The following is a 27,757-nucleotide window of genomic DNA, read 5'->3' as shown; positions in this document are numbered from 1 at the left end:
CGTAAATTCGAACCAGAGGTTGTAAATAGTGTGCAGCAAGACTCATCCGACCAAATGGTTTTTTTTTCATTTCTCCATTATCCATGTTCATTGGCTTCGGCACCACGTTTCCCCGTTATGGGCATCAGCTTCACTTACGAATGGTTTCGGAATATGAGCTCGTCCTGCCATTCCCGGCTGCTGGAGATCCGTTCGTGTTTTTTTTATTATTATTATTTTCCGCAGTGATTTTTGCAGCTGCCATCCTCTTAGCGATCGGTGCCTCTTGAAACATCAAATACTTCATCTCCCTTGGTTACGGAAGCACCAGCCAACCAAATGACAACCAGCAGTTTTCCCACGTTCACATTCACTTAGCACCACAATAAAGCACTCACAACATCACAAAACACTGTTCTGACCACGACTGACACTTGAAACCTGTTAAAGACTTTGCACATATGTCATTCGTGGTCACAATAACAGGCTTCACCTGTAGGCTTGGCTAGTATCTGCGTTTATGTTCAAGTACGCAGTTCTCGTCGAGTTTACCCCATGTACGAGGGTTGGAACTTTAATAGTGGCAACTATTCATTTAAAGTTCTTGCAAAATAGATACGTGTTTCAAAGCTTTTCCGACCTTTCCGTAATAATACGAGGGTTGGAACTTTAAAAGTGGCAACTATTCGTTTACAGCTAGTAAAAAAATTTATACTTCTTTCAAAGTTTTACTGACTTTCAGAGAAGTCACCAGCATTGTGTATAACCCGTTGCCAGTGATGTGGACGTCGTGGGATACTCTTAGCAGCGGCAGTGTTGACAGTTCGAGCGGCGAGGTCTACTGCCTGACGAATTTGTAGCATTTCCGAAGCGAATGCCTAAGTGTGTTTCCTTCAGTTTGGATATCGAGCTGAGCTCACGAGGGCTTAAGTCAGGGCAATGTAGTAGTTGGTATAGCACTCTGCAGCGCCATCAGTCAAACAAATCAATAACAGCTTGCACTGTACGTGCTTGAGCATTGTCCTGCAAAATGATGGCCACGTTCTGCAAAAAGTATCATAACTTCTGTCTCTATGCTGTTCATTTTCTGAACACAACCTCCGACCAGCTTAGAGACAGATGTGATGACACTTAGAGCGCGCTGCTCGAACTGTCCTCACAACTGGCATTGCTAAGAGTATCGACTTCCACATCGCTGGCACGGGTTACACACTATGCTGGTGACTACTTTGAAGGTATGTAAAATTTTAAAACACGTAACTATTTTGTACGAGCTGTAAATAAATAGTTGCCACAGTTGAAGTGCCAACCTTCGTATTACTATGGAAAAAACTGAAAAACAAATAAAATTAAAAATAAATGGATTTAGTTGTATTATTGTTTGCCCTTCTGCTATAAAATTACACAGGAATTTATACACTAGTCCTCTGTCGGTAAAGGAGTTTGAGTGTATGTTAGTAAAATTGTAGCCAGAGGACATCAGATGCTCAATTAGTTTCGTGTAAGCTGAAGGAAATGTGATTAACAACTTTCTTGCTGACACATTCAAGTGGAAAACGTGTGATCGCATTGAGGCGGTAGTGTAGTTCTCGGAGTCACCCGTGATGTAGTCGACGCTGTGAAGCTGTCACTATAAAGTTCCTGTTGTATCTGCAGTTCTGGTACCAAGTACACGATAGGAACTTAGGTACCATTGCAGTACAGTGTCTCTCCTAATTTCGTAAAACCGATGGAGGTTTTCGCTCCTGCATAGCCTATCTTTCACACATGTTGTAAGTTTCGTCAAGCCATTTGCCGAATGATACTTCGATCCCAGTTAATTCTGTTAGTGACGCGCAGAGGTGGTGTAATGGTGAAACACTGGACGTGCGCTCGTGAGGGTGGCTATTCAGATACCGGCATCTCCCAGACGCCCTTCCCCCCCCCCCCCCCCCCCCAATCTAGATTAAGGTATTCCGGGATTTCCGCCCCCTCCCCCCAAATCGCATGAATTATACAGTCGATATCTGTGCCCACACTTACCCTGTACGAGATTGTGCTCCGTCTCTAAGAACCTCGTTGTCGACAGACGTTAAACGCTAACCATCCATCATTTTTTCTGAGAAAGTCGTTCCTAAAATTCGATGTGTAGCTGCAACGCCCACAGTCTTAGACTGTAAGTTCTTAGGTGTTGTATCAGTTCTTCCCCTTCATTCATATTCGATCTGAAAAGCATACAACTGTGTTATAATATCTATTGCTATACTTCGTTCGTTACATTTCTTGTTCCCACGAACAATGCATGTCTGGGCCTTACGAATATGTATGAATGTCTGTGTAAGTGTACAGATGGTTTCTGGTCGCCATGCAAATGAGTTGGATTTGGTCTCTTTAGTGTTACATTGGGAACACTCTCGGAAAAAGTTTTAAAATCCTACGGCCGTCCCATGATGTAACGAAAAAAATTGTAATTTTCTTAATTGTTTTACAAGATGAGCTATTTCCTGATTAGCCTCTTTGCTGTACAGAGACCTAAATTGCAATTGTGACTTGATTTTTCTTCGAACATCATTCTATGTGCCGCTCATGGTCGATGCTCCGTCACAAGCTTGGCAGGAGCACTTGCTCACATTCACTTCCTTTCTTTCTATACATCCAGTTTACTTACGCTGGTGTCCAAATGTAGAATGATCTTCTACCTGGGAAAACCAGCTAAATGATACGCGTGACTTTCGTCAAGATGATTTACGAAAAAATCTTTCATTATTTCAACATAACGAAAGACTTCTCTTGACTTATCGATTTTTCTGATTTTCCCACTTTCCTTCTCCGTTTTAATATTCTGCTTTTTTTTTCCAGAGGCCCGGTAACATCGTGGGCACTGCACCGGTCGTCTCACGTAGCGACTCTGTCGCTACTGTCACTGGATAGTTTCCTCAACTTACGGCTATTATTTTCCAAACACCCTCTTAGAGAAAACAACGTATCGCGAGGTGGCGCAGCTCTTAACAATACAGGGGTCTTTTCAGAGGCCAGAGCCGCTGCTTAGCAACAGCCTGTGGCGATGTAACTCCAGAACAACATGAATGTGTGCATCACCAGTCAGCAGAATGTTAAGAAAACCGTGGACTGCGGCAAGAACACGCAGCATCGATGCAAGAACAGTCAAAAAGTAAGCAAACAGCAAACGTCTGAATTACTCTCTTCCGTACGACACAAAACACGTACGTCAATTTGTTTGTACCTTTCTGCGGAAGCACTACGTAGCAGCTCCCATTCATGTATGTTTAATGGATATGGAGATCTTCGACCGCGCATTCATACTGAGGCTACTTTTATTCTGTAAACCAGTCTTCTAGACAGTTTATCAAAATTTGTGTGAGGCAGTTTACGTTGGATACGAATGAATTAGCAGATCTCACAAGAAATAACACATTTTTAAAAGAATTTCTGACGATTATAGACTTGCTTCAAACATCAAGCTGTTTCCTGTCAGACATAATTTTCCCTGACATTGGTGGCTTATAAAAAGAATGAAATGTGGTGTTGTTTGTGCTGACGTGTAAGTAAATAATGTGGGTCAGAGGTACAAGTGCAGTTTGTATCTGAATGCCGGTACAGTGCGCCCATGCGTCCTTGGTCTTTCGTCTTCCTAGTACCGTATCGGTGCAAATCGCTTGATTCTAGCTGCCAATATTTTGATTCTTTTTTCAGCCAACTTTGGCGATGAAATAATACCGTGAGCGATAGGCCTTACATAGTTGTCAGTGGAGCCAGGGTTTTGCCATTTGAGTAATAAACGCATATCTAAAAGATATCGTCGATATACACTCCTGGAAATGGAAAAAAGAACACATTGACACCGGTGTGTCAGACCCACCATACTTGCTCCGGACACTGCGAGAGGGCTGTACAAGCAATGATCACACGCACGGCACAGCGGACACACCAGGAACCGCGGTGCTGGCCGTCGAATGGCGCTAGCTGCGCAGCATTTGTGCACCGCCGCCGTCAGTGTCAGCCAGTTTGCCGTGGCATACGGAGCTCCATCGCTGTCTTTAACACTGGTAGCATGCCGCGACAGCGTGGACGTGAACCGTATGTGCAGTTGACGGACTTTGAGCGAGGGCGTATAGTGGGCATGCGGGTGGCCGGGTGGACGTACCGCCGAATTGCTCAACACGTGGGGCGTGAGGTCTCCACAGTACATCGATGTTGTCGCCAGTGGTCGGCGGAAGGTGCACGTGCCCGTCGACCTGGGACCGGACCGCAGCGACGCACGGATGCACGCCAAGACCGTAGGATCCTACGCAGTGCCGTAGGGGACCGCACCGCCACTTCCCAGCAAATTAGGGACACTGTTGCTCCTGAGGTATCGGCGATTACCATTCGCAACCGTCTCCATGAAGCTGGGCTACGGTCCCGCACACCGTTAGGCCGTCTTCCGCTCACGCCCCAACATCGTGCAGCCCGCCTCCAGTGGTGTCGCGACAGGCGTGAATGGGGGGCCGAATGGAGACGTGTCGTCTTCAGCGATGAGAGTCGTTTCTGCCTTGGTGCCAATGATGGTCGTATGCGTGTTTGGAGCCGTGCAGGTGAGCGCCACAATCAGGACTGCATAAGACCGAGGCACACAGGGCCAACACCCGGCATCATGGTGTGGGGAGCGATCTCCTACACTGGCCGTACACCTCTGGTGATCGTCGATGGGACACTGAATAGTGCACGGTACATCCAAACCCTTATCGAACCCATCGTTCTACCATTCCTAGACCGGCAAGGGAACTTGCTGTCCCAACAGGACAATGCACGTCCGCATGTATCCCGTGCCACCCAACGTGCTCTAGAAGGTGTAAGTCAACTACCCTGGCCAGCAAGATCTGCGAATCTGTCCCTCTTGAGCATGTTTGGGACTGGATGAAGCGTCGTCTCACGCGGTCTGCACGTCCAACACGAACGCTGGTCCAACTGAGGCGCCAGGTGGAAATGGCATGGCAAGCCGTTCCACAGGACTACATCCAGCATCTCTACGATCGTCTCCATGGGAGAATAGCAGCCTGCATTGCTGCGAAAGGTGGATATGCACTGTACTAGTGCCGACATTGTGCATGCTCTGTTGCCAGTGTCTATATGCCTGTGGTTCTGTCAGTGTAATCATGTGATGTTTCTGACCCCAGGAATGTGTCAATAAACTTTCCCCTTCCTGGGACAATGAATTACGGTGTTCGTATTTCAATTTCCAGGAGTGTAGTTCCATGAATATAGACACTTAGAATGCGTACTACATTATATTTCTAGCCTCAATGGGTATTTACCAATAGATTCAACGATAGCACCTGTTACTGATGTTTTTTTACTTATGGATTAAGCCAAAAGGGCAGGACATGATTAGTTTCACGTATTTTGTTATAGTATGTACACTTTTTAGTAATCTCAGGCCTCCCAATTCTGCTCGGCAGATTTTGGTAGAAGTCAACGTATTTCGTGACAATAAATTTAAGTAACAATGGGCCCTGTTGTTGTTAAACGGCGCTGCCTCATGTATGATGAAGCCCAGGAAAACAATTAAAATATTTTACCTTAATGTTACTTGTTTAGCCCATGCGCTGCATCGTATAGCTGAAACACAACGTGTAAAATACGACAATGTGAACACGCTGACATCCTTCACAATAGAGGTAAATGGAGACACATAATACAGAGGTTTAATAACTCTGAGAGCATTAGCTAACTCATATGAAATGCATTGTCTCTTTTTCTTAGTGATGGTACTGAAAGCACCTATCAATGTTAACGCATTTAGAAATGCACTGCCAGATTTAGCTTTACCACCGCAACCCATTTTAACAAAATGGAGTACCTGCATTAATGCTACCATCTTTTACAGTGATAATTTTAATGAAGTTGAGTCGTTAATAGACAGTAAATTTTCGTAAATTTATTGAAGTAAACATCCGATTGCTTCATTGCATTGAAAATTTTAAGGTTACTGTGATTTAATTATTTATGTCGGTTTTGGTTCGGGAAAACATTCGAAGCGAGTAATGCAGCATGTGGAAATGGCATACAAGAAAACCAATTTGAATAAAGATCTGATTTATATCAAATCACGTTCTGTGCATTTGCCTGCGACAATAAGGGTGTTGGAAACCAAAAGTAAATGGTAAAATCTTTGATATTTATTGAAGAAGTTGAAAAATCCTTGCAATCATCCTATGGAGCAGCTGGAGTTGCAGCAAAAAAATTAGATGAAGAAAGTTATCGGTTCAAATCCTGATTTTTGAGTTTACGAAGCAGACAAATTAAAGTTTTGCAGTGAAAATGTAAAATACGATCAACCTGATCTGACTGACTGCAATTTCTTCACTTTAGTGTGCACCTGTTACATCCTGTCACGTGGAAAGATTATTTTCTATGTGCAAAAATGTATGAGCATAAGTAAAGGTGATTTGGAAAAAATGGTTTTAGTGTACTGCTATAGAACAAAATAGAAATTATTATATAACTGATTTTCAGTATCGCATATTTTTATTGATTTATCTCCTCACTATGCCTCACGATGCGTACCATCTGACCCGTCGCGTTGTGTATTAATCTCTACTCTGAGAGGACTGTAGGAGCAGCGACTGACGGGAGTAACTGTTTCGATGGAGGTCGAAAGACTGTGTGACTTCAAAATGATATGCACTTGACTTCAGCCGATACGAAACTTAGATTTCAATGCTAGGTGCAAAAGTTATCTTCATTGAAAGGATCAATAATTTCATACCATTTCAAATTCAGTTATATACAGGGTGAAGAAAAATTCGAGCACTCGGACTTCGCATGGCGATACAAGAATGTCTCACATAAAATTTCGTCCTGCCCATGTTACAGGCAGTAAATCGACGTTAAAGGTTGGCAATCTGGCAACACTGTAATCACACTACGGCAACTACCTCTATGAGCAAGTAGAGAAAAGCTGTGTAGTTAGTGCAGTAGACAGCATTTTGATTTAGCATGCAGCAGGTTGAGGCTTCAGTTCTGGGTCGAGGGTTATTTGTTTTTGTTTGCTAAACGTTGTCTGCGTGGTACGGTATCTGGCGTCTTAATCGTCATACAGCGATTACAGTGGGTCTTCTGCAAAAAATTTTTGGTTATATACTATGAATACAGAAATGGAAGTACAATCGTTTTCATTGGTCATCTTTTAAAGAAGTCTTTTGCACGTCGTGGACGCGAATTGTTTCACACCCTTGCATCTATTAGATTCCAAACCTATGTGTGTATCCTTCCCCAATGGCCTCATAGAAATTATTTGCAAAGCACGTTGCTAGTCTTAGTGGCGAAAGCCCAACGATATGTGATGGACCTAAACTTGGCACGAATAGTAGTTGGTATGGAAAATGCAAATGAGCGCTGGCGTCATTGGCCTGGAAGCCCCTTACAGGGCAGGTCCGGCCGCCTTGGTGCAGGTCTTATTACATTCGACTCGCCACTGGGCGAGCTACACGTCGGATTGTATTTGGTATTAATCGATGGGATCGTTGGGGAAGGGTACCCGCAGAACAAGTTTGGAATTTAGTGGATGGAGTGGTGCGAAACCGTTCACATCCACGCCATGCAAAAGACTTCTTTAAAAAGTGACCTATGAAAACGATTGTATTTCCATTCCGGTGTTCGTAGTAGGTAACTGCATATGTTTTGTAGAAGACCCACTGTAATTGCTGTCTTAGCAAATTAAAACAAATAAGCCTCGATCCAGAATCGAACCCTCGACCTCCTGTGCACTAAGCCAAAAAGACTATCCACTGCACCAATTGCACAAAGCTGATCAGGTGTACTGACAGAGACAGTTACCGAACACCTGATTTCAGTGTTGTCAGATTGCATATATTTAACGCCCATTTACTGTCTGAAATATGCGCAGGATGAAATTTTGTGAGAGATGTTTTGTGTATTACTAGTACGTGAGGAATCGCACTGTTACGCCCGAGTGAGAAAATTTTATCTGCGTCCTATATATACCGTTTCCAAGCTCTTCCACTCCCTGTGTCGTCTGCTTTCGTTTACACACTATTGTCTGCTAGCAAAAGCTGTCTAAATGATTCGCATGGCGTCTGTGGCCATGAGACAATGTCTCTAACTATCCGAGTCTTTCTGCTTTTTGTGGTTTGGCTCACAACCTAGTAATCAGTTTATCGTCGCCAGTTTCTGCCAATGCCGATACAGTTCTTCCAATTAAGATGAGAGTTGTTGCAACATTTATCCTTGCACATTCATTTCGTTTTCTGGGCACCGCATTATACTGGAGCATCATATTAAAGGCGTGCTTCTGATGGTGAGTTTATGGTGCCACCACGCTGCCCGCAGCCATGACTCAGCGTCGATGAAACGAGGCCACAGAGTCCTGCTCCATTGCTGCTTGCTATAAGGGTCACCAAGAGATAGTTAGACAGGTTTGAGGTTTTTGTCTTGCACTGCAACGACCGTCGTATTTTCTGAAACTTGAGCCGCGATTGGCTACTTCAAGGTCATTGTAGGAGTGCCGTATTTGGCTGTCCCTCACTGCGGAGTTTCTCGCACAATGTACATCTGCTTTTGCTCTTCATATGGATTCATAATCTGCATGACCGTAACATTAATTGAGGCATAGAATGCTGGAAAAATGACTTCTTAAATAATACTTTGCGAGCTGAAATTAGATTAATGTTATCTTCGTAATCACTGCAAGGCAGGTGGTACACATGGGGCTGTGGTATAATCTTAAATGCCTCACATATTTGAAACGTTACAAGCTCTGTCTCAAGAGATAATTTGCGCCCAATTTCAAGCTTCTTAAGCTCAGCATTTCCTGCTCTTTCGTGATACTCATCATAAAACGAACATGTGACCGTTGGTACTGCCCTTCCTTGTATATTTTCAATGTCTTCTAACAGTCTAAAACGTCCCCTTAGAATAATTATACACGACTGGTCTATATGAAACGTCCCCTTAGAAAAATTATACACGACTGTGCTTAAACTGACATACAACAGTTTTTAGCGCAACGCAATCTGACTTTCAATAATCCCTACAAGAGAATGGCCCTGACTAACATTAACCTATATGTTTCACAAATCACTTACCTCACAAAAATCTTGCTTACTCGAACTACTGCAATACAGCGAACGCCACTACTGCCAGCTAAATAAAAGATTCAAACTACTGAAGGCACTAACTACTGATAGGCATAGTTAGCAAATGAAAGATTTTGATAGAGAAGAAACAATGTATTTACCTTAATAGTCATAATATATATAGCAGTTCATGACATCCAGTCTTACCAGTTACAAAACTCCGCCATCTCTCTCCCCACGTCCACCACTGCTGGCGGCTCACCTCCAACTGCGCAACGCTACGCGCTGTTAGCATCCAGCCGCCCAACACTACAATGGCGAGTATTGCAACAATGCCAACCAGCCACTGACTGCACACAGGACAGCCAGTGATTTTCATACAGAACGCTACGTGGCGGCGGCGTTACCAATAAAAAAACCTAAACAGCCTACTTACAAGTCTTATTTGGTATCGATACAATACACTTCAGCTGTGTCCTAGGATGGGCCATGTGAATGTTTCGTAAGTAACCTTCTTTGTAAAACGAGTACATTTTCTCTGTATCCTACCAATAACGCTAAGACATAAAGTTGTGAGAGTTGCAAGTGATGTTTTAAATAGACACTCATTTCAGTCATTTTTGGACGTAAAGCTATTTGGAACCAGGGGCATCCATATCATCATAACCACTTTATGATGGATAGCATCAGACATAATAATTTTGGGAAATTAGTTACTCTCATTTACCCATTTTATAGTTCTATTTACTTCATTAGAATATTACACGAAAATCTAGAAGTGGTAGATGTAGCAGATGAAGTATATGTGGATAAAAACTGACGAAATATCATCTCAGAGTGAATAGGCCTACGAATTTCTGCCAGAACTGGTGTCCACTCACGAAAATTTTAAAGCACCTATCACAATGTACATTGTCCACTACAAACACCTGCTTTTGGCGTGGGATCATTTCAACGAACTTTGACATCAATCGCTCCCTCCATACAGTCCCATAAACTGCCGCTAGATCTAAAAAAAGTGCACCAGATTTGAGACCTCGTTGAAATCCTGCTAGAGTTGCCAATGTTAAAACCTAGTAGCATTTGGTTTGATGTTTTCTAAAGCCGCCTTTTCGGGGAGGATTATTTGATCAAAGAGCTCTTGAATGGGATTTAGAATAAACCTTTCTAGTAGCTCTTGTACCAATGGGCGCTTAGTTTACTACTCCATAATATCCTATGGAATTTTGAAATCAGAGAATTACCATTTCAAAGTTTAAGATCTCTGTAACTTACTGGAATACCAATAACATATTTTGTTCAATGGGAGCTTTCTAACGTTAGAGAATAAAAAAGGAATAAGTATTAAAAACATGTTTATTTGGTAACAGGCATATTTTTGTACAAATGTATAAAATGGGAAGTCAGTAATGAGTATTCTTTCAGTCTAAGTGAGTCTATGATGGGAGTGCAGTTTTCACTTTGGTGGGAAGATGTCATCGTATGGCACCTTGTGAAATAAATTGTTGGAGATGTCCTTAAAGGCCACAGAAAATGCTTCTTCTATTGTCGGCCTCAGCTCCTTCAGGATCTCTTCCCAGTTGTCGTTCAGGAACTTGTTCATGTTGTCTCCTGTAACGATAGGCAAATTAATTAATCCCAAGGAAATAATTGAGATCTAGTAACGTACGTGGATTGTATGACTTAACATTCACTTTCATCAGGAAATAAAAAATGCAGTAACTCTCGACGCGAAGTAGAAGCACTACATTTTCTAGTGCAGGTGGTCCAGAGCAGCAGAGGTAAAGATAGAAACGTCGTACTTCAGACTAAGGGGGAACTGAGAAATACGTTAGCAGAGAACAGTAGTAGGAAATAAACTGTTACCAAAGCCTAGTACATAGTGACGACCGTCTCTGGTGTCAAAGCTGTTACCGTTTGGCAGCTAGAGCGACAATAGCACTCCAAGCGATGAGAAATGAGGCAGTCACATGCTTCGTAATGATAGTGTACGTTTCGATTCATTTTTCTACTTAATTAACGAAATAGTTGTTCAATAAATTAATAAATCAAGAGACGTGAATTATCGTGGAACGTAAAAACAACCGAATTTAACTGATTCAGCGACATAAGCTACAACTCGTGAAGAAATATATTCGCATATGTGTACAACTGCAGTTTACTCTGACAGCAAGAGAATATAGAATACAATTTCATGCATGAGAAGCATGTAATTCTGTTGTGATCTGCTCTTGTTATGATAGGCATTTCTCTTGAGGTGTAAACTTTTTTAAGGAATCTTATGATTCACCCATTCTTATACATTATTCGACTTTCTAATAGACGAATATTTTTGTAAATATAAATAGTCCTGCTCCAACAGTGAATATGCAGAATATTCTTGCCATTTGTGCGTCAGATGTAGCAAGAATAGTGGAATTGTTCCTTCTGTGTTGGGAAACAGTTTTATTGCGTTTGACGTTTTATTACGACGTTTATGTGGTTTACCCTTCAGCTACGGATGTGTTGATACGTTACGTAATGTAGCTATTACGTTCCACACATGTCTGCTACGTTTCACATTCACTGATTTAGCTACAAGTGTAGCGAGCAAAACTTCACGTCGTTGGGTAGATTCTAGACATCTTTCTGCAAAAGGTCATGTCATCTGGTGTTTACTAGCAAATTTTCGTTATTAAAGGAAAACTACATTTTTCCGTGAATATCTAAACGTTAGAAGTTAATCCTAAATAAACTGTCCTGTAATGTACCGTTTCATACTTCGTACTGGTCCTTAGGAAACTAAAGAATGACAAATGTGGTGTTAATTTTTAGTTATCCTCCATCTTTATGGAATTTCATACCCTCGCTATTGTGAAAAGTATCTAATAAATCAGTTTAATCGGTAAAATTTTATCATGTTCAAAAGTGTCACTTGCTGGCCACTTGGTGCGGTGCTAAAGCAGAGAGTAACTAAAAGGAGACGTTGACTCTACTGTTAAGTTAGACAATCGGCCGCCAAAACCTTTCTGTTCAAGAGCGATACTGACCTTGTGCAATAGCACCTCGGTCTGCATTTGTACCGATCTTATTATTAATTGGCAACCTACGTAAATTAGTGGTTCATTAGCCACGAGTAGGGCGCGAGAACTTGACCGCGGACCCCCAAGTACTGATGATTAAAAGTCGGCACCACTCAAAATGCTTCATGTAGACATTTCTCTGCTTCATATTGCTGCCAGCCTCGGCGACACCGAAGTTATGACACTGTGATTATCTAAGTATTGTTGTGTTGTCTATGCGAGCTAATGACTAACTGACTAATGACGATAGTTTTACTTATTCTTAAATGCATTATGGAATATGAGCCGCAATCATAAATGTTTACTAAATGTTTTGAATGTCAATTTTTTCTTCTATCTGTTGCGTTGTAGTGCAACAGCCTTGATTTAATTTCACCAAGCGCCGAGGCGCAATAAGTAGAACAGTGAACTCTCGTTCGGTAGGGCGACAGTTCAAATCGGTGTCCGGACATTCAGATTTAGATTTTCCCCGAATTCCCCCAATCACTCCAGGCAAATGTCGCTATGGTTCCTTTCAAACATTCCGAAATTTGGCTTCGACGTTAATAACTTCGATATCGACGAGACGCTAAACACTAATCTTCTTTCCTTCCTTTATTTAATTTCGTGATCCTTGTTACGAATATATACCGTATTTTCAGCTGGCAGTCTGTGTCAAAATTTATGCTATAGTTGCTGATCGGTACGAGTCGCTGACGGTACGAATCGCTGACACTCGTGAGTTGTCAGTATTGAAAGACATATCCCTCTGTCTCTGAGGTAAGTGGCCAACTTTACTTACTACCGAAGTCACCAACTCAATTAAAATTAAGCATATATTATAATCTTACTGCCTCAATTGTCTTTGGAAGTTACTGAGTGCGAAAATTACTCCCTTAAGAAGTTCTTAATGCGAGCTGATGTTCTGGATTCGGCTGTTAGTTGCTAGATGCGTTTTATTATAACATACGGCTGAGAACCGCGGGCCACACGAATATTTTACTCGCTGGCCGCAGTTTAATGAACACTAAGTTAGACTGTGGCATTACTTACATACGATATAGTACTACATACAATGACGGAAATGGAAAGTGGTATGTGGTGAAAACCTTGTTCGAACGCTACCTGACTGCTACTCCAGTATTTTCATGCCTGTAGGAAATGCTAATTAAACCCTTATTCCTGTGCGAGTTTTTTTTTTTTTTTTCAGCAAAGAAAAGAACCATTCCTGTGGTATGCGTACATGACAGCTACCTGGCGTGTATAATATAATTTTAAGCTTCGAAGTGGACGTCTCTTGGCATGAAGGGCGAGGGAAAATCGTATTGAAAGATGATCACATAGACAATAATGAGTGCATAGCAAATTGTGACAAAGTGAACTCAGAATATTGCGGCAAGCAGACTATGCACTGCTCCTACTGAAGGTTACACAGCGAGAATATCGTAGGACCGTTACACTTGCTCTGACAAATAGACGGATCTACTGAAAGAGGCTACAAGGCGTAATCTCACTACAAACAGCCGGAACCAGATCACTTAATGCTAGTTTGTGGTCTCGAGCTGCCAGGTGTTTCTTTACTAGAGACATCATACAAACATATGTAGAATGTAGAACAAGAGTCATTTAGGACAACAGTGGGATTTTGTGACGTCCAGCGAACAGTCTAGATTCTGTTTGCGTCTCCGTAAACGAGCTGGTGAAAGGTCACAGGTAGCAGGGACTTTCGTGACCCGTACTTCTCCAACTGCGGGAATCAAGGTCTGGGGAGATATTGAAAATTCCAAAATGTCTGATTTGGCAGTTGTTGAAAGGAAGCTGAATTCTCCCCGGGATGCAGCAAGAACTGTAAATCCCGGGAAGGTAGCCGAGTGACGTCGTCGAGAACTGCCGACATTTCGGCAGGAGGACAACTCTGCCATTTCAAGGCAAAACTGCAGGAAATAAGTGCTGAAATTAAAACCCGGTTTTCACATAAACTAGGTAAATATAACAAGCACACACTGTAAACATTATCACAAACCTAAGACGACCGATGTCAGAAGCTATCGATAGGGAAATTAATAATCAACGCGTGAGGCAGCCTCTGTTTCTTTGACAAGGAAGAGAGCAGGATTCCACGTAGAATTTAAACAAAATCCGTCATCCATATTTACAAGCTTACTTGCTAATCTAATATCGACAGCTTCCTTAAAATAGCTGGAAGTAAATGTCAGAATATCAGTGTTATATTCTTTAGGATGGCAGGTGCCAAGATAATGTTGTGCAATGACGAATTTGCTCGGGTGTTGTAAGCGTGTGTGCCGCTTCTGCTCAGTACACCGGTCCTCAACAGTCTTGATACTCTGACCTATATTTGACTTGCCACATTTGCAAGGAATACGGTAGACACCCGCCTTGCACAAACCAAGATCATCCTCTGCGTAACCTCGAAGGACACTAGTCATAGGTGGTGGTTGGAAAATATACTTCACATCATATTTCCGCAAAATACTACCAATTCTGTTCGAAATGCTTTCTGCGTGAGGAAAAAGGCCCGTACACTATGGTGCCACCTCGGTATTATCATCACTCGTCCGGCGCACAGTTGGTCGATAGCGCAACACACATCTAACCTGTCTTTCAGTTCAACCAGTCTGACGAAAGTGACTTCAAGATGGGCTAACTCAGCTGATAACCTCTCAGGGTGCGAGATGACTTGGGCCTTCTGAAGCAATGTACGGTGTACCTCTTCACATTGAACTGGATACTGACAACTGTCTGCCTGCAGATAATAATCAGTGTGAACAGGCTTCCTACAAACAGCATGTCCCAAAGTACCCCCCACCTCACTCCAGACCAACACATCAAGGAAGCGAAGACAACCCAATCTATTGTGAAACGAATATTCGAATAGATTGAATTCAGTTGTTCTAAAAAGTCATTCAAAATTCTCTCTGCCTTGGGCCCAAACAACAAAAGTTTCGTCTAGATATTTGAAGAAACACGCAGATTCCAAAGACTCCGTCTCCAATACACGTTGCTTGAAATCTTCCATAAACAAATTGGCGGTAATAGGTGACAATGGGCTTTTCATAGCAACTACACCTGTCTGCTCGTAGTACTTGACATTGAATAAGAAGTAACTCGAAGTCAACACATGTCGAAATAGGTTCGTTAGTTCAGCACCGAACCTAACGTCAATCAATCGTAACAAATAAAACAGAGGAACACGGCTGAATGGAGAGACCACATCAAATGTTTCTAGAATATCAGAGCCATTCAAACGCATTTCCTCTAATCGATGTAAGACACCCCCCGAGATCTTAATATTGTGTTCACACCGACCAACTATAGGGCTCAACAAGGTAGCAAGGTATTTTGCTACACGATATATCGCAACATCGGTGTTACTTACAATCGGGCCAAGAGGAACCCCTTCATAGCAGATCCTAGGGAGGCCATATGACCTACGGGGAAGAGCACGAGTCGAATTGAGACTCTTGATGGTCTTCAGGGATAAGGAACTTTTCTTCAGGAGGCTGTTAGTCTTCCTCTCAACACTTCTCGTGTGGTGGCACCGATTCTGCGATACGTTAAATCAGAAAGAAGACAATGCATCTTTTGAACGTAATCCCGCTTGTCCATAACAATGGTAGCACTGCCCTAGGCCAAAGGTAAAATGACATCCGGATCAACTCTGTTTGTACGTAAAGCAGCCGTCTCAGTCTCTGCGATATTACTCTTGGGTGGACGTGCCTCAGTCAGTATACAACATTCCTCCCTCCTCTGCAACCTTAGGAGGTAGTTTAGAAACAAGCCTGCTCAGCAGAAGTAATAAAATCAACCACTGGCACACGCTTGGGAGTCGGTGTAGTTTTGCCTTGAAAAAGGCAGGCTGTGCTCCAGTCGAAACATCGGTGGTTGTCGACGGCATCACCCGGCTGCGGTCCCACAAGTTGTTTGAAGATTGTAAAGCCGGGAGAATATAAGGCCTCATAGTAAATCCTATTGCCATATCCTTCATCAGGAAAGTAAGAAGTGGCATATTCTGAATCTACATCTACATTTGCTATTTCGGCAGCTAAACAACTGATGACCGATTTACAGAAGATATGAAACAAATAATTCGCAGTAATAAAACAACATTTATGAACATTTGTTAACATTGAAGATCAGTTGTTAGGAAATCTCATTTGAAGATGTCTGTCTGAAGTGTACACTTGTCAGGAGGTGAAAAATGGACGATATGCTCTTCTGACAATACAAGAGTAGTAGCCTCTGGAATGTACTGCTATACAGGGTGAAAAGTATTTAAACCGACATACTCTGGGAGGTTGTAGGGGACATCAAAACAAATATTTTTCCCTAATGTCATTTTTTCCTATGAGGAAGATTCCTGTGGCGGCAAATTAATTAAACCAACAAACACTTTTCCATTTTTTTATGACCAAGAGACAACACATTAACACAACCCAATTTCAATTACAGATTTTTAAAAATGCCTCCATTGACAGGTAAACAAAGATTACACCGTCGGATGATGTTCTGTCTAACACGGGCAAAAAACGCAGGAGTATCCTGAATTGTTCCTGCTGCTGCTACTATCCGGGCAACCAGATCCTCTTCTGATGCAACAGGAGTTGCGTAAATAAAGTTGCGCATCTCTTCCCCCACAAAAAGTCAGGAGGGGACAAATCTGGGGATCGAGCAGGCCATGGTACAGGACCACCTCTGCCAATCCACGTTTCTGGGAACCGTCGGTTCAGGAATCGACGCACACGTCAACTGAAATGTGCCGGCGCCCCGTCATGTTGGAACCACGTGCGTTGTCTTGTAGGGAGCGGGACGCCTTCCAGCAATTCTGGCAATGTTCTGGCGAGAAAAATTGTAATAGTGCCTGCCATTTAATGACCTAGGTGGCAGATACAGCCCAATTAAACTGTCCCTAACAACACCGACCCACATATTAACGAAGAACCGCACTCGATGAGCCCTAGTAACTGTGGCATGTGGGTTATCCTCACTCCAAACATGCGAATTGTGCGTGTTGAACGTTGTTTCATCTTTAAACAACACAGAGAATGGAAATGTTGGATGCATTTCACACTGTTCCAGGTACCACGGTGAAAACTTACTCTGGGTGGATAATCAACTGGTACCAGGTTGTGGACACGCTGTAAGTTAAGTGGACGTAACAATTGCTCTCGAAGGACTGTTCTTACATTCGTCTGATTCGTCCCCATGTTACGTGCAATTGAACGAGTGCTGATTGAAGGATTTCGCTTCACATGCTGCAAGACAGCGTCCTCAAATTGCAGCGTTCTTACCGTGCGACGGCGTCCCTGTCCAGGTAATCTGCTAAATGGCCCGGTCTCACGCAGACGTTGGTACTCAGCAGAAAGGTCGCACAGTATGATTCAGGATAGTAACGAATAGGATATTGTTGTTGATAAACCCGTTTTGCAGCTCGTCCGTTGTGGTGGGCTACGTAGTACGAACCAACCATATCAGTGTACTCACTACAGCCGTATCGCTCCATTAGTAAACAGAGACAATGCACTACTGCACTGGTGGATAGCAGTTGGCTACAACTGAAGAGCGTAATATGCACTCTAACAACTGAAGATCGTAAAACGACCCCTAACAACTGAAGAGCGTAATACGGCCTCCACCGGTTTAAATAATCCTCACAGGAAAAAATGACATTAGGGAAAAATATTTGTTTTGGTGTCCCCGACAACCTCCCAGAGTTTGTCGGTTTAAATACATTTCACCCTGTAGAATGAAGTTGAAAATTAAATAGGCAGAATGAGTAACTGATTAACATGTACTAAACCTAACTTTAAAAAATGAAAGAAATTTACTGCACAATTTGACTGAAAGATGAAATCAGTTGATATTACTCATCCCGAAGCATTATGAAATCGTAAATTTGGTACTAGAGGGAACTGTTTGGGAGGGGGGTGACAAAAACTGTAAGGGAAACCAAGGCTTTAGGTTCAAATGGATGCCGTTTGCTGTAGTTACACAGAGATGAAGAGACTTGCACGGGATAAAGTAGCGGGCAGAGCTGCATCAGACAAGTCATCGGGCTGGAGACCACAACAGCAGCTCATGGTTGCAGCAAAGTGCGATAGTTCTCACCGAGTGCCTTGTCTCCGTTGAAGAGGTTGTTGAAGGTGAGGTAGACCCGGTCCGTGGTGAAGCTGAACTTGAAGTCTTTAACGTCGAAGTACGTGTCGCCGTCCTGCTCCAGCGGTGCGCCCTTCAGCAGGAGCTCCACTACGGTGTTGGCTGGAACAGTAGCAGTAGCAGTATTTGTACTCGCTGCTGATGGAAAAACTTTCTGAACTACTGACATTTCGACAAATTATCTACATGGCATCGAATAGGGAAGGTGAAGTATCAGGGACGATCAAAAAGTTTCCATTCGAAGGCTGTGCAATCCAGAATCGGTATGCCAATCAGACAAAATCGCCGTGACCACTGAGGTTATCACCCGACTGACGCACCAGATTAAGGATATCGGTCCACAATGGTGGTTTTCGACAGTCATAATGCCCCTTCCACATATTTCGTTCTTGGTGGATATCTACGGGTGTTTGTCCTTCGGCTGCCAAGAAAGGAATGACAGAACGTTGGTCGAGTTCCGACACGTTTGGTAATGACGTCGCCATAATTGACCGTTTCGCATTTACCGCACGCACGTCGGAAAGACAAAAACGCCACACCAATCTTTTGCCTACATTTTGGTGCTTATCTACCAACATCAGAGTCGCGCTGCGTTGCATACAGGGTGTAAACGGTATAAGGCGCCAAAATTATACAGATGGTACATCTCGGTGTGCTTGACAAAAAAGTCTAATGACATTGTCTTGTATAATGTACTTTATTTTTGTATTACTAAAATCCAATGTTCGAAGGATAGATAGTATACGCATTTCTGTTTACGTAGTCAACCGACACTGCCCCTACAATGACGGGGCGGCCAGAGACAGGCAACGAGCCGACCAGAGGATTGAAATCATCAGACGTGTACAACGACGTGGTGTGATAATCAGGTAGTACCGAAAAAAGGAATGTAACCGATTCTTTGGTTGTCAAGAATGTGTAAATCGCTTTAAGTGAATGGAATACAGCCAATTTGTTTCTCAACAAGTCGATAACGAAGGTTATAGTAGTAATGAAAAGCTAATATCAAACACAATGTATTTCCATTAGTACAAATTCAATCAATCACCAAGTAGATAGCTGTGCATTAATTACAATCAACTGTTTCACCTTTTTACGCAATGCCATAACGAATACTAAATTCACATTATTTTCCTTCTGTACAACAACATCGTAACGAAAAGAAAACCCATTACTTCGTTTCCTCTTACACCAATGGTACAATAAATGTTCGAAATGACCATCATTCGCTTCTATACGGAGAACCCAGTTTCACACACATGCACATTGGCCTTTATGGTACTGGCATCATCTAAAACCTTCTACGTCAATTCCTCCACATTATTTACTGGCTCAGCATGAACAAGTTCCTTCATATGGCCCCAAAAGTAAAAATCCAGTGGATTTAAATCAGGGCTGCGTGCTGGCCATCGATGTGGACCCGAACGCCCGATCCATCGCCCTGGAAATCGACAATCCAAAAATCTGCGTACTCTGTGACCAATGAGGGGTGGAGCACCAAGTTGGAGGAACCACATGTTATGACGTACACCTAACGGAATTTCTTCTAACAACGTTGGTAACAATGTTTCCTCTATAAACGTTCGGTAATAGTTACCAGTCAAACTTGCAGGTAAAACATAGGGCCAAATAATTTAATTATTGAGCATACCCGCCCACATATTTACGGAAAATCGTCACTGAAAACGTGTTGCCACTACGTGGTGAGGACTGTGTACACTCCACGTGTGCATGTTATGGAAATTAGTTATTCCGTCGGGAGTGAAACATGCTTTATCTGTGACGAGTATTTTGTTGACAAAATCATGCTGCGCACTGTGTAACAAAAACCACTCTGAGAATTCACGACGTGGAGGGAAATCTTGTTCTTCCAATGCGTGTACGCGTTGAATGTGGTAAGGCCGCAGACGCTCCTCTTGCAAAGTACGATGAACGACAGTGTGCGATATACCCACGTGGCGGGCGATGCTTCTAGTACTCTGAGAAGGATCCTCCTGGATGCGTTCCAGAATTCTTTCCTCAGCTTCCAATGTACGATCGGGGCGTTGTGGGCCTCTGCCTTCTGAGCGGGGCAGTAAAGAGCCAGTATCTCTCAGTCTAATGAAATTAAATACGTACTCGTCAGTTGTATTCTCTCATGATGTAACAAAAACGGAAAGCATATCAGAACAGAAGATACGTTTCGCATACGGACGAAAATTTACAAAGGTGCAGATAACTACTGTACTTTATTAAAATGTAAATGCATAATAATCGCATACAAGTAGAGAATTACAATGACACAAACCTTTGGTGGACAGCAGCAAATGTCTTACGTGCAGGAAGTCGTCGTTGTGGGAAGCGTTCACGATAAATTCGTACCGCTGCCCTCACAACACCTTTTGCCTCTCCATAAATTAAATGCATATCGCATAGTTCAGCTATAGTAAATCTCCTTTCCATCCTAGCAGTTAACAGAGTTGCAATAACATCTGCACAGGTTACTCGCCTACTGTCGTCGCTCGGTGTATTACAATGATGCAGCCACTCAAGCCGCAGTTGCCTATATGTTAACGATTTACGCTCGCGATGTCAATACGCGCAGCGGGCAATAACAGGAACCGAATGATTACGTACGTGCACCGCCAAGTATCTACATTTCCAAAACCATTATACTGAGACGAACTGTTTTTTTCTGGGACAATCGTAGGTCGCCGGTGGCGACACCTACAACGGGCTGACATGAGGTAAGTTTCTAACTGATTTCTCATGCACAAACGGCAGTTGACAGGTGTTGCCTGAAGAAACGTTGTTGTGATGCCTCGTCTAAGAAGGAGAAATACGTACCAATACGTTTCCCACTTTGATAGAGGTCGGATTGTAGCCTACCGCGATTGCGGTTTATCGTATCGCGACATTGCTGCTCGAGTTGGTCGAGATCCAGTGACTGTTAGCAGAATATGGAATCGGTGGGTTCAGGAGGGTAATACGGAACGCCGTGCTGGATCCCAACGGCCGCGTATCACTAGCTGTCGTGATCACAGGCATCTTATCCGCAAAACTGTAACGGATCGTGCAGCCACGTCCCTGAGTCAACAGATGGGGACGTTTGCAAGACAACAACCACCAGCACGAACAGTACGACGACGTTTGCGGCAGCATGGACTATCAGCTCGGAGACCATGGCTGCGGTTACACTTGACTCTGCATCACAGACAGGAGCGCCTGCGATGGTGTACTCAACGACGAACCTGGGTGCATGAATGGCAAAACGTCATTTTTGCAGATGAATCCAGGTTCTGTTAACAGCATCACGATGGTCGCATCCGTGTGAACGCACATTGGAAGCGTTTATTCGTCATCGCCATACTGCTTATTACCTGGCGTGATGGTATGGGGTGCCATTGGTTAGACGTCTGGGTCACCTCTTGTTCGCATTGACGGAATTTTGAACAGTGGACGTTACAGTTCAGATGTGTTACGACCCCTGGCTCCACCCTTCATTCGATCCCTGCGAAACGCTACATTTCAGCAGGATAATGCACGACCGCATGTTGCAGGTCCTGTACAGACCTTTCTGGAAACAGAAAATGTTGGGCTGCTGCCCTGCCCAGCACATTCTCCAGATCTCTCACCAGTTGAAACGTCTGGTCAATAGTGGCCCAGCAACTGGCTTGTCACAATGAGCCAGTCACTACTCTTGATGAACTGTGGTATCGTGTTGAAACTGCATGAGCAGCTGTACGTGTACACGCCATCCAAGCTCTGTTTGACTCAATGCTCAGGCGTATCAAGGCCGTTATTACGGCCAGAGGTGGTTGTTCTGGCTACTGATTTTTCAGGATCTATGCACCCAAATTGCGTGAAAATGTAATCACATGTCAGTTGTAGTATAATATAGTTGTCCAATGCATACCCGTTTATTATCTTCATTTCTTCTTGCTGAAGTAATTTTAATGGCCAGTAATGTATATCAGAAAGTGTGACTTTACTTCTAAAAACAAAACCTTGTTAGTCCGAAGCGAGAAATTGTTACTTGTTGTATTATATTTCTGTTATTGTTGATTTATAAACATGTTTCAAGAGATTTGTTTAATTTTTGTGTGCAAGAACTGTAATATATTTAATAATTACAAGTCTCAGTGAACCGAGCTGCCCTGTTCGCACAATGAACGAAATCAATGATAAGCATTTTCGATCTGACTAGCAGATCATGTTCGAATCGGGTCCTGCAAACGTGCAGTTTATTAATAGCGGTCACTACTGACAAACCGCACCTTACAACGTTAGATCTGAAGACGATTTGCTAGTCATGTAGAAACCGATCATCATTGTTAAAAAATCGATAGTGACCCTGAAGGTATTTTTCATTCATTGCAAATTTTTATTACATTCAAAATAAATGAAATCTATGGAGCTACGGAGTGGCAATGAAGTTAATGTAAGCTTTGAGTAATCTGAATCGCAAATAGGGACGACAAAGCAGCAACGTTAATGTATATCGTGATTTAAATTGACAAGTGAGCTGTGCTATATTTCAGGCATTCAGTGCAAACAGGATGAACAGTATTGTACTATTTCGTTTTCAGTAATGATGATGCCAGCCTTTGAAAATAGGCTCTTAGCTGGTACTGAACTCGGAATACCCCTCCGCTACTTTCTTGCTAACAAGTAACAATGCCGAGTACACATGATCGAGATTTTCCCACATTTACAGGATTGGCCCTCTGACTGACAGCTACAGGAGTTGCCAAGTCTTCTAACTCGAGGTTGTCAGAACAAGGTAAAAGACGCCTCCATTTTCCTGGTCGTGTTCATTTCGAGCGGCTTATGGTGTTATCTTACTCCTTCATTTCTCTCTCTGTGTCTGATCACGGTGCCTTTACTGACAGCACTGCAGGGAGATGTTCAATCTAAATTATAGTTCTATGAGATAAATTTCGCTTCAAAAACGAACCTAGTCTCCAAAAACATTGGCACAGAGACTAAACATGTCAGGTCACAGTCCTTAAACCTCGAATCAAATTCCTTCAAAAAATCCAGCTGTCAAGTTGCTGGTCAGTGCTAAAATTGGACAGTGTGTAAACACTGACGTCAGGAACCAATGTAATAGTGAAACTGTCGTCTGTGCTGTAACATATGGGTCTATGCATGTTGCTGACAATATCTGATGAAACCATATTTGTTCCATCATGTAGGGTGTGGAGTTCGGGTGTGTCTCAACTCAAATGCGATTTTAAAATTTTCTCCATTTAGAAATCCTGTCATCTTTAGCTATTGTCTCAAATGCATTTGTATTTACTGTGATTTTTATGAATTTGATAATCTCTCATCTCCTTAATTATTGTCATGTGAATATGATACTGGAAATACTTTATGAAATCATGTTGTTAAGTTTATTTGACAATATATGCGAGAAAACTGTGATTACTTACACACAATGTCGAGGAAAAATATATAGAAAGTACAAGTATAAAAGCCCGACAGATGGGGACAATGACCGATATCATTAGCATAATAGCAATGTCTAAATATCTATATTATTTCTTCGGAGCCTATAGGCGTCCAGGAGTACCAGAATCTGGAAATATAGCATACATAGACCAAGAGAAAACAGTTGAGCTCTTTTTGTTCTGTCCACCATTTATCCTTTCCATGAACGTCAATCCAGAAGTGTCATTCCTTTTACTTTTACTGCGTCTTCTTTGGTAAAGGAATTTCGGAAAACCGTGAGTAGTAACTTCACTTGAGTAGCACTGCCTTCGGTATTATTACTATTACTATTGTGAAATGAAGGTCTTCATTGTGTCTTGTCACTGGTGTATTTAACACACGAGCACAGTCTATTTGGATGTTCTATCGGATTTCAAGAGAGTGTTTCTTTGTAGCAACTAACTCTCATTGAAGTCCGCGCTAAACTTCGACCTTCTGCAAAAGATCGACAGTCTTTGGAGATTTTGGTTTCTTTTAAGTCTGGCATGCTTTTTTCATTACTGCTACAACATTTTTCTGACGCCCTTTGTGTACCATGGGGACCTGGACCGTTTCTTATTATATGGTATCAATTTATCTATATCTGTCAATGTTATTTCTCTGAATTTAAACCTTATCTGGCCTATATTTATATATTTAATATACTCTACGGGCCATTAAAATTGCTACACCAAGAAGAAATACAGATGATAAACGGGTATACATTGGACAAATACATTATACTACAATTGACATGTGATTACATTTTCACGCAGTTTGGGTGCATAGATCCTGAGAAATCAGTAGCCAGAACAACCACCTCTGGCCGCAATAACGGCCATGATACGCCTGGGCATTGAGTCATACTGAGCTTGGATGGCGTGTAAGGTACAGCTGCCCATGCAGCTTCAACATGATACCACAGTTCATCAAGCGTAGTCACTGGCGTATTGTGTCGAACCAGTTGCTCGGTCACCATTGACCAGACGTTTTTAATTGGTGAGAGATCTGGAGAATTTGCTGGCTAGGGCAGCAGTCGAACATTTTCTGTATCCAGAAAGGCCCTTACAGGACTTGCAACATGCGATCGTGCATTATCCTGCTAAAATGTAGCGTTTTTCGGGTAAGAGCATTTGAAATGTAACGTCCACTGTTGAAAGTACTGTCAATGCGAACAAGAGGTGACTGAGACGTGTAACCAATGGAGCCCCATACCATCACGCCGGGTGATACGCCAGTATGGCGTTGACTAATATACGCTTACAATATGCGTTCACCGCGACGTCGCCATCACGGTTGCGACCATCATGATGCTGTAAACAGAACCTGGATTCATCGGAAAAATTGACGTTTTGCCATTCGTGCACCCAGGTTCGCCGTTGAGTACACCATCATAGGCGCTCCTGTCTGTGATTCAGCGTCAAGGGTAACCGCAGCCATGGTCTCCGAGCTGAAGTCCATGCTGCTGCAAACGTCGTCGAACTGTTCGTGCAGATGGTTGTTGTCTTGCAAACTTCCCCATCTGAGCGATCGACACGTGCTTGCACGATCCGTTACATCCATGCGGATGAGATGCCTGTTATGTCGATTTCTAGTGACACGAGGCCGTTGGGATCGAGCATGGCGTTCCGTATTAGCCTCCTAAACCCACTGATTCCATATTCTGCTAACAGTCATTGGATCTCGACCAACGCGAGCAGCAATGTCGCGATACGATGAACTGTAATCGCGATAGGCTGCAATCCGACCTTTATCAAAGTCGGAAACTTGATGGTACGTATGTCTCCTACTTACACGAAGCATCACTACAACGTTTCACCAGGCAACGCCGGTAAACTGCTGTTTGTGTATGAGAAATCGGTTGGAAACTTTCCTCATGTCAGCACGTTGTAGGTGTCGCTAACGGCGCCAACCTTGAGTAAATGCTCTGAAAAGCTAATCATTTGCATATCAAAGCATCTTCTTCCTGTCAATTAAATTTCGCGTCTGTAGCATGTCATCTTCGTGGTGTAGCTATTGCAATGGCCAGTAGTGTATTTATTTTGGAACGATGGAGACTGTTCCTTAGGATGGCCCCAACTGAATTTGTCTTTGCTTGCTTTTAAACAGAAATATTTCGCTTACATTTTTGGTCACTTTAGACATTACGATGCTGAGTCTCGCTTCAACGACCTTATGGTCACTAATCCCTGTATCCATCACGATGTTACCTATTTGTTCAGTACTACTTGTTGCTAAGAGGTCGAATATACACTCCTGGAAATGGAAAAAAGAACACATTGACACCGGTGTGTCAGACCCACCATACTTGCTCCGGACACTGCGAGAGGGCTGTACACGTTAGGCGGGTGATGGAGCCCCTTAGGGAAATAGCGGAAAGGTCGGGGAAGAAGGCCAGTGTTCACTCTGTCTGCTTGCCGGGGGGTCTCATCCGAGATGTGGAGGAGGCCCTACCGGCGGCGATAGAGAGCACTGGGTGCACCCGACTGCAAATTGTTGCTCATGTCGGCACCAATGACTCTTGCCGTCTGGGTTCAGAGGTCATCCTCAGTTCGTACAGGCGGTTGGCGGAGTTGGTGAAGGTGGAAAGCCTCGCTCGCGGGGTGGAATCAGAGCTAACTATTTGTAGTATCGTTCCGAGAACCGATCGCGGTCCTCTGGTTTGGAGCCGAGTGGAAGGCTTAAACCAGAGGCTCAGACGATTCTGCGGAGAGCTGGGGTGCAAATTTCTCGACCTCCGCTATCGGGTGGAGAAATGTAGGGTCCCCCTGAATAGGTCAGGCGTGCACTACACGCCGGAAGCGGCTACGAGGGTAGCGGAGTACGTGTGGAGTGCACATGGGGTTTTTTTAGGTTAGAGAATTCCCTCCCTAGGCCCGACAAGACGCCTCCTGAGACGCGGCAAGGCAGGAGTAGGCAAAATGCAACAAGGAATAACAATATTAATGTGCTAATAGTAAACTGCAGAAGCGTCTATAGAAAGGTCCCAGAACTGCTCTCATTAATAAACGGTCACAACGCCCATATAGTACTAGGAACAGAAAGTTGGCTGAAACCAGACGTAAACAGTAATGAAATCCTAAACTCTGATTGGAATGTATACCGCAGAGATAGGCTGGACAGTGAAGGGGGAGGCGTGTTTATAGCGATAAGAAGTGCAATAGTATCGAAGGAAATTGACGGAGATTGGAATTGTGAAATGATTTGGGTGAAGGTCACGGTTAAAGCAGGCTCAGACATGGTAATTGGATGTCTCTATAGGCCCCCGGGCTCAGCAGCTGTTGTGGCTCAGCACCTGAAGAATAATTTGGAAAATATTTCGAGTAGATTTCCCCACCATGTTATAGTTCTGGGTGGAGATTTTAATTTGCCGGATATAGACTGGGAGACTCAAACGTTCATAAAGGGTGGCAGGGACAAAGAATCCAGTGAAATATTTTTAAGTGCTTTATCTGAAAACTACCTTGAGCAGTTAAACAGAAAACCGACTCGTGGCGATAATATATTAGACCTTCTGGTGACAAACAGACCCGAACTATTTGAATCAGTTAATGCAGAACAGGGAATCAGCGATCATAAAGCGGTTACTGCGTCGATGATTTCAGCCGTAAATAGAAATATTAAAAAAGGTAGGAAGATTTTTCTGTTTAGCAAAAGTGACAAAAAGCAGATTACAGAGTACCTGACGGCTCAACACAAAAGTTTTGTCTCAAGTACAGATAGTGTTGAGGATCAGTGGACAAAGTTCAAAACCATGGTACAATATGCGTTAGATGAGTATGTGCCAAGCAAGATCGTAAGAGATGGAAAAGAGCCACCGTGGTACAACAACCGAGTTAGAAAACTGCTGCGGAAGCAAAGGGAACTTCACAGCAAACATAAACATAGCCAAAGCCTTGCAGACAAACAAAAATTACGCGAAGCGAAATGTAGTGTGAGGAGGGCTATGCGAGAGGCTTTCAATGAATTCGAAAGTAACGTTCTATGTACTGACTTGGCAGAAAATCCTAAGAAATTTTGGTCCTATGTCAAAGC

General features: G+C 43.1%; 1 protein-coding gene across 1 annotated transcript in view; it reads right to left on the bottom strand.

The window, feature by feature from the left end:
- Nucleotides 1-10,394: 10,394 nt before the first annotated feature.
- Nucleotides 10,395-27,757, bottom strand: part of LOC126284606 (protein takeout-like) — a 55,529-nt gene continuing 38,166 nt past the window's right edge. The window contains exons 5-6 of the mRNA XM_049983654.1: nucleotides 18,224-18,373; nucleotides 10,395-10,667 (exon numbers count right to left, since the gene is read on the bottom strand). Of these exons, the coding sequence (XP_049839611.1) occupies nucleotides 10,513-10,667; nucleotides 18,224-18,373 (305 nt within the window). The 3' untranslated portion in view covers nucleotides 10,395-10,512. The remainder of the gene's footprint in view (nucleotides 10,668-18,223; nucleotides 18,374-27,757) is intronic.

This window comes from Schistocerca gregaria, chromosome 8 (assembly GCF_023897955.1).
Source record: "Schistocerca gregaria isolate iqSchGreg1 chromosome 8, iqSchGreg1.2, whole genome shotgun sequence".
Classification (NCBI taxonomy): Eukaryota; Metazoa; Arthropoda; class Insecta; order Orthoptera; family Acrididae; genus Schistocerca; species Schistocerca gregaria.
This window is presented reverse-complemented; position numbering and strand designations above follow the sequence as displayed.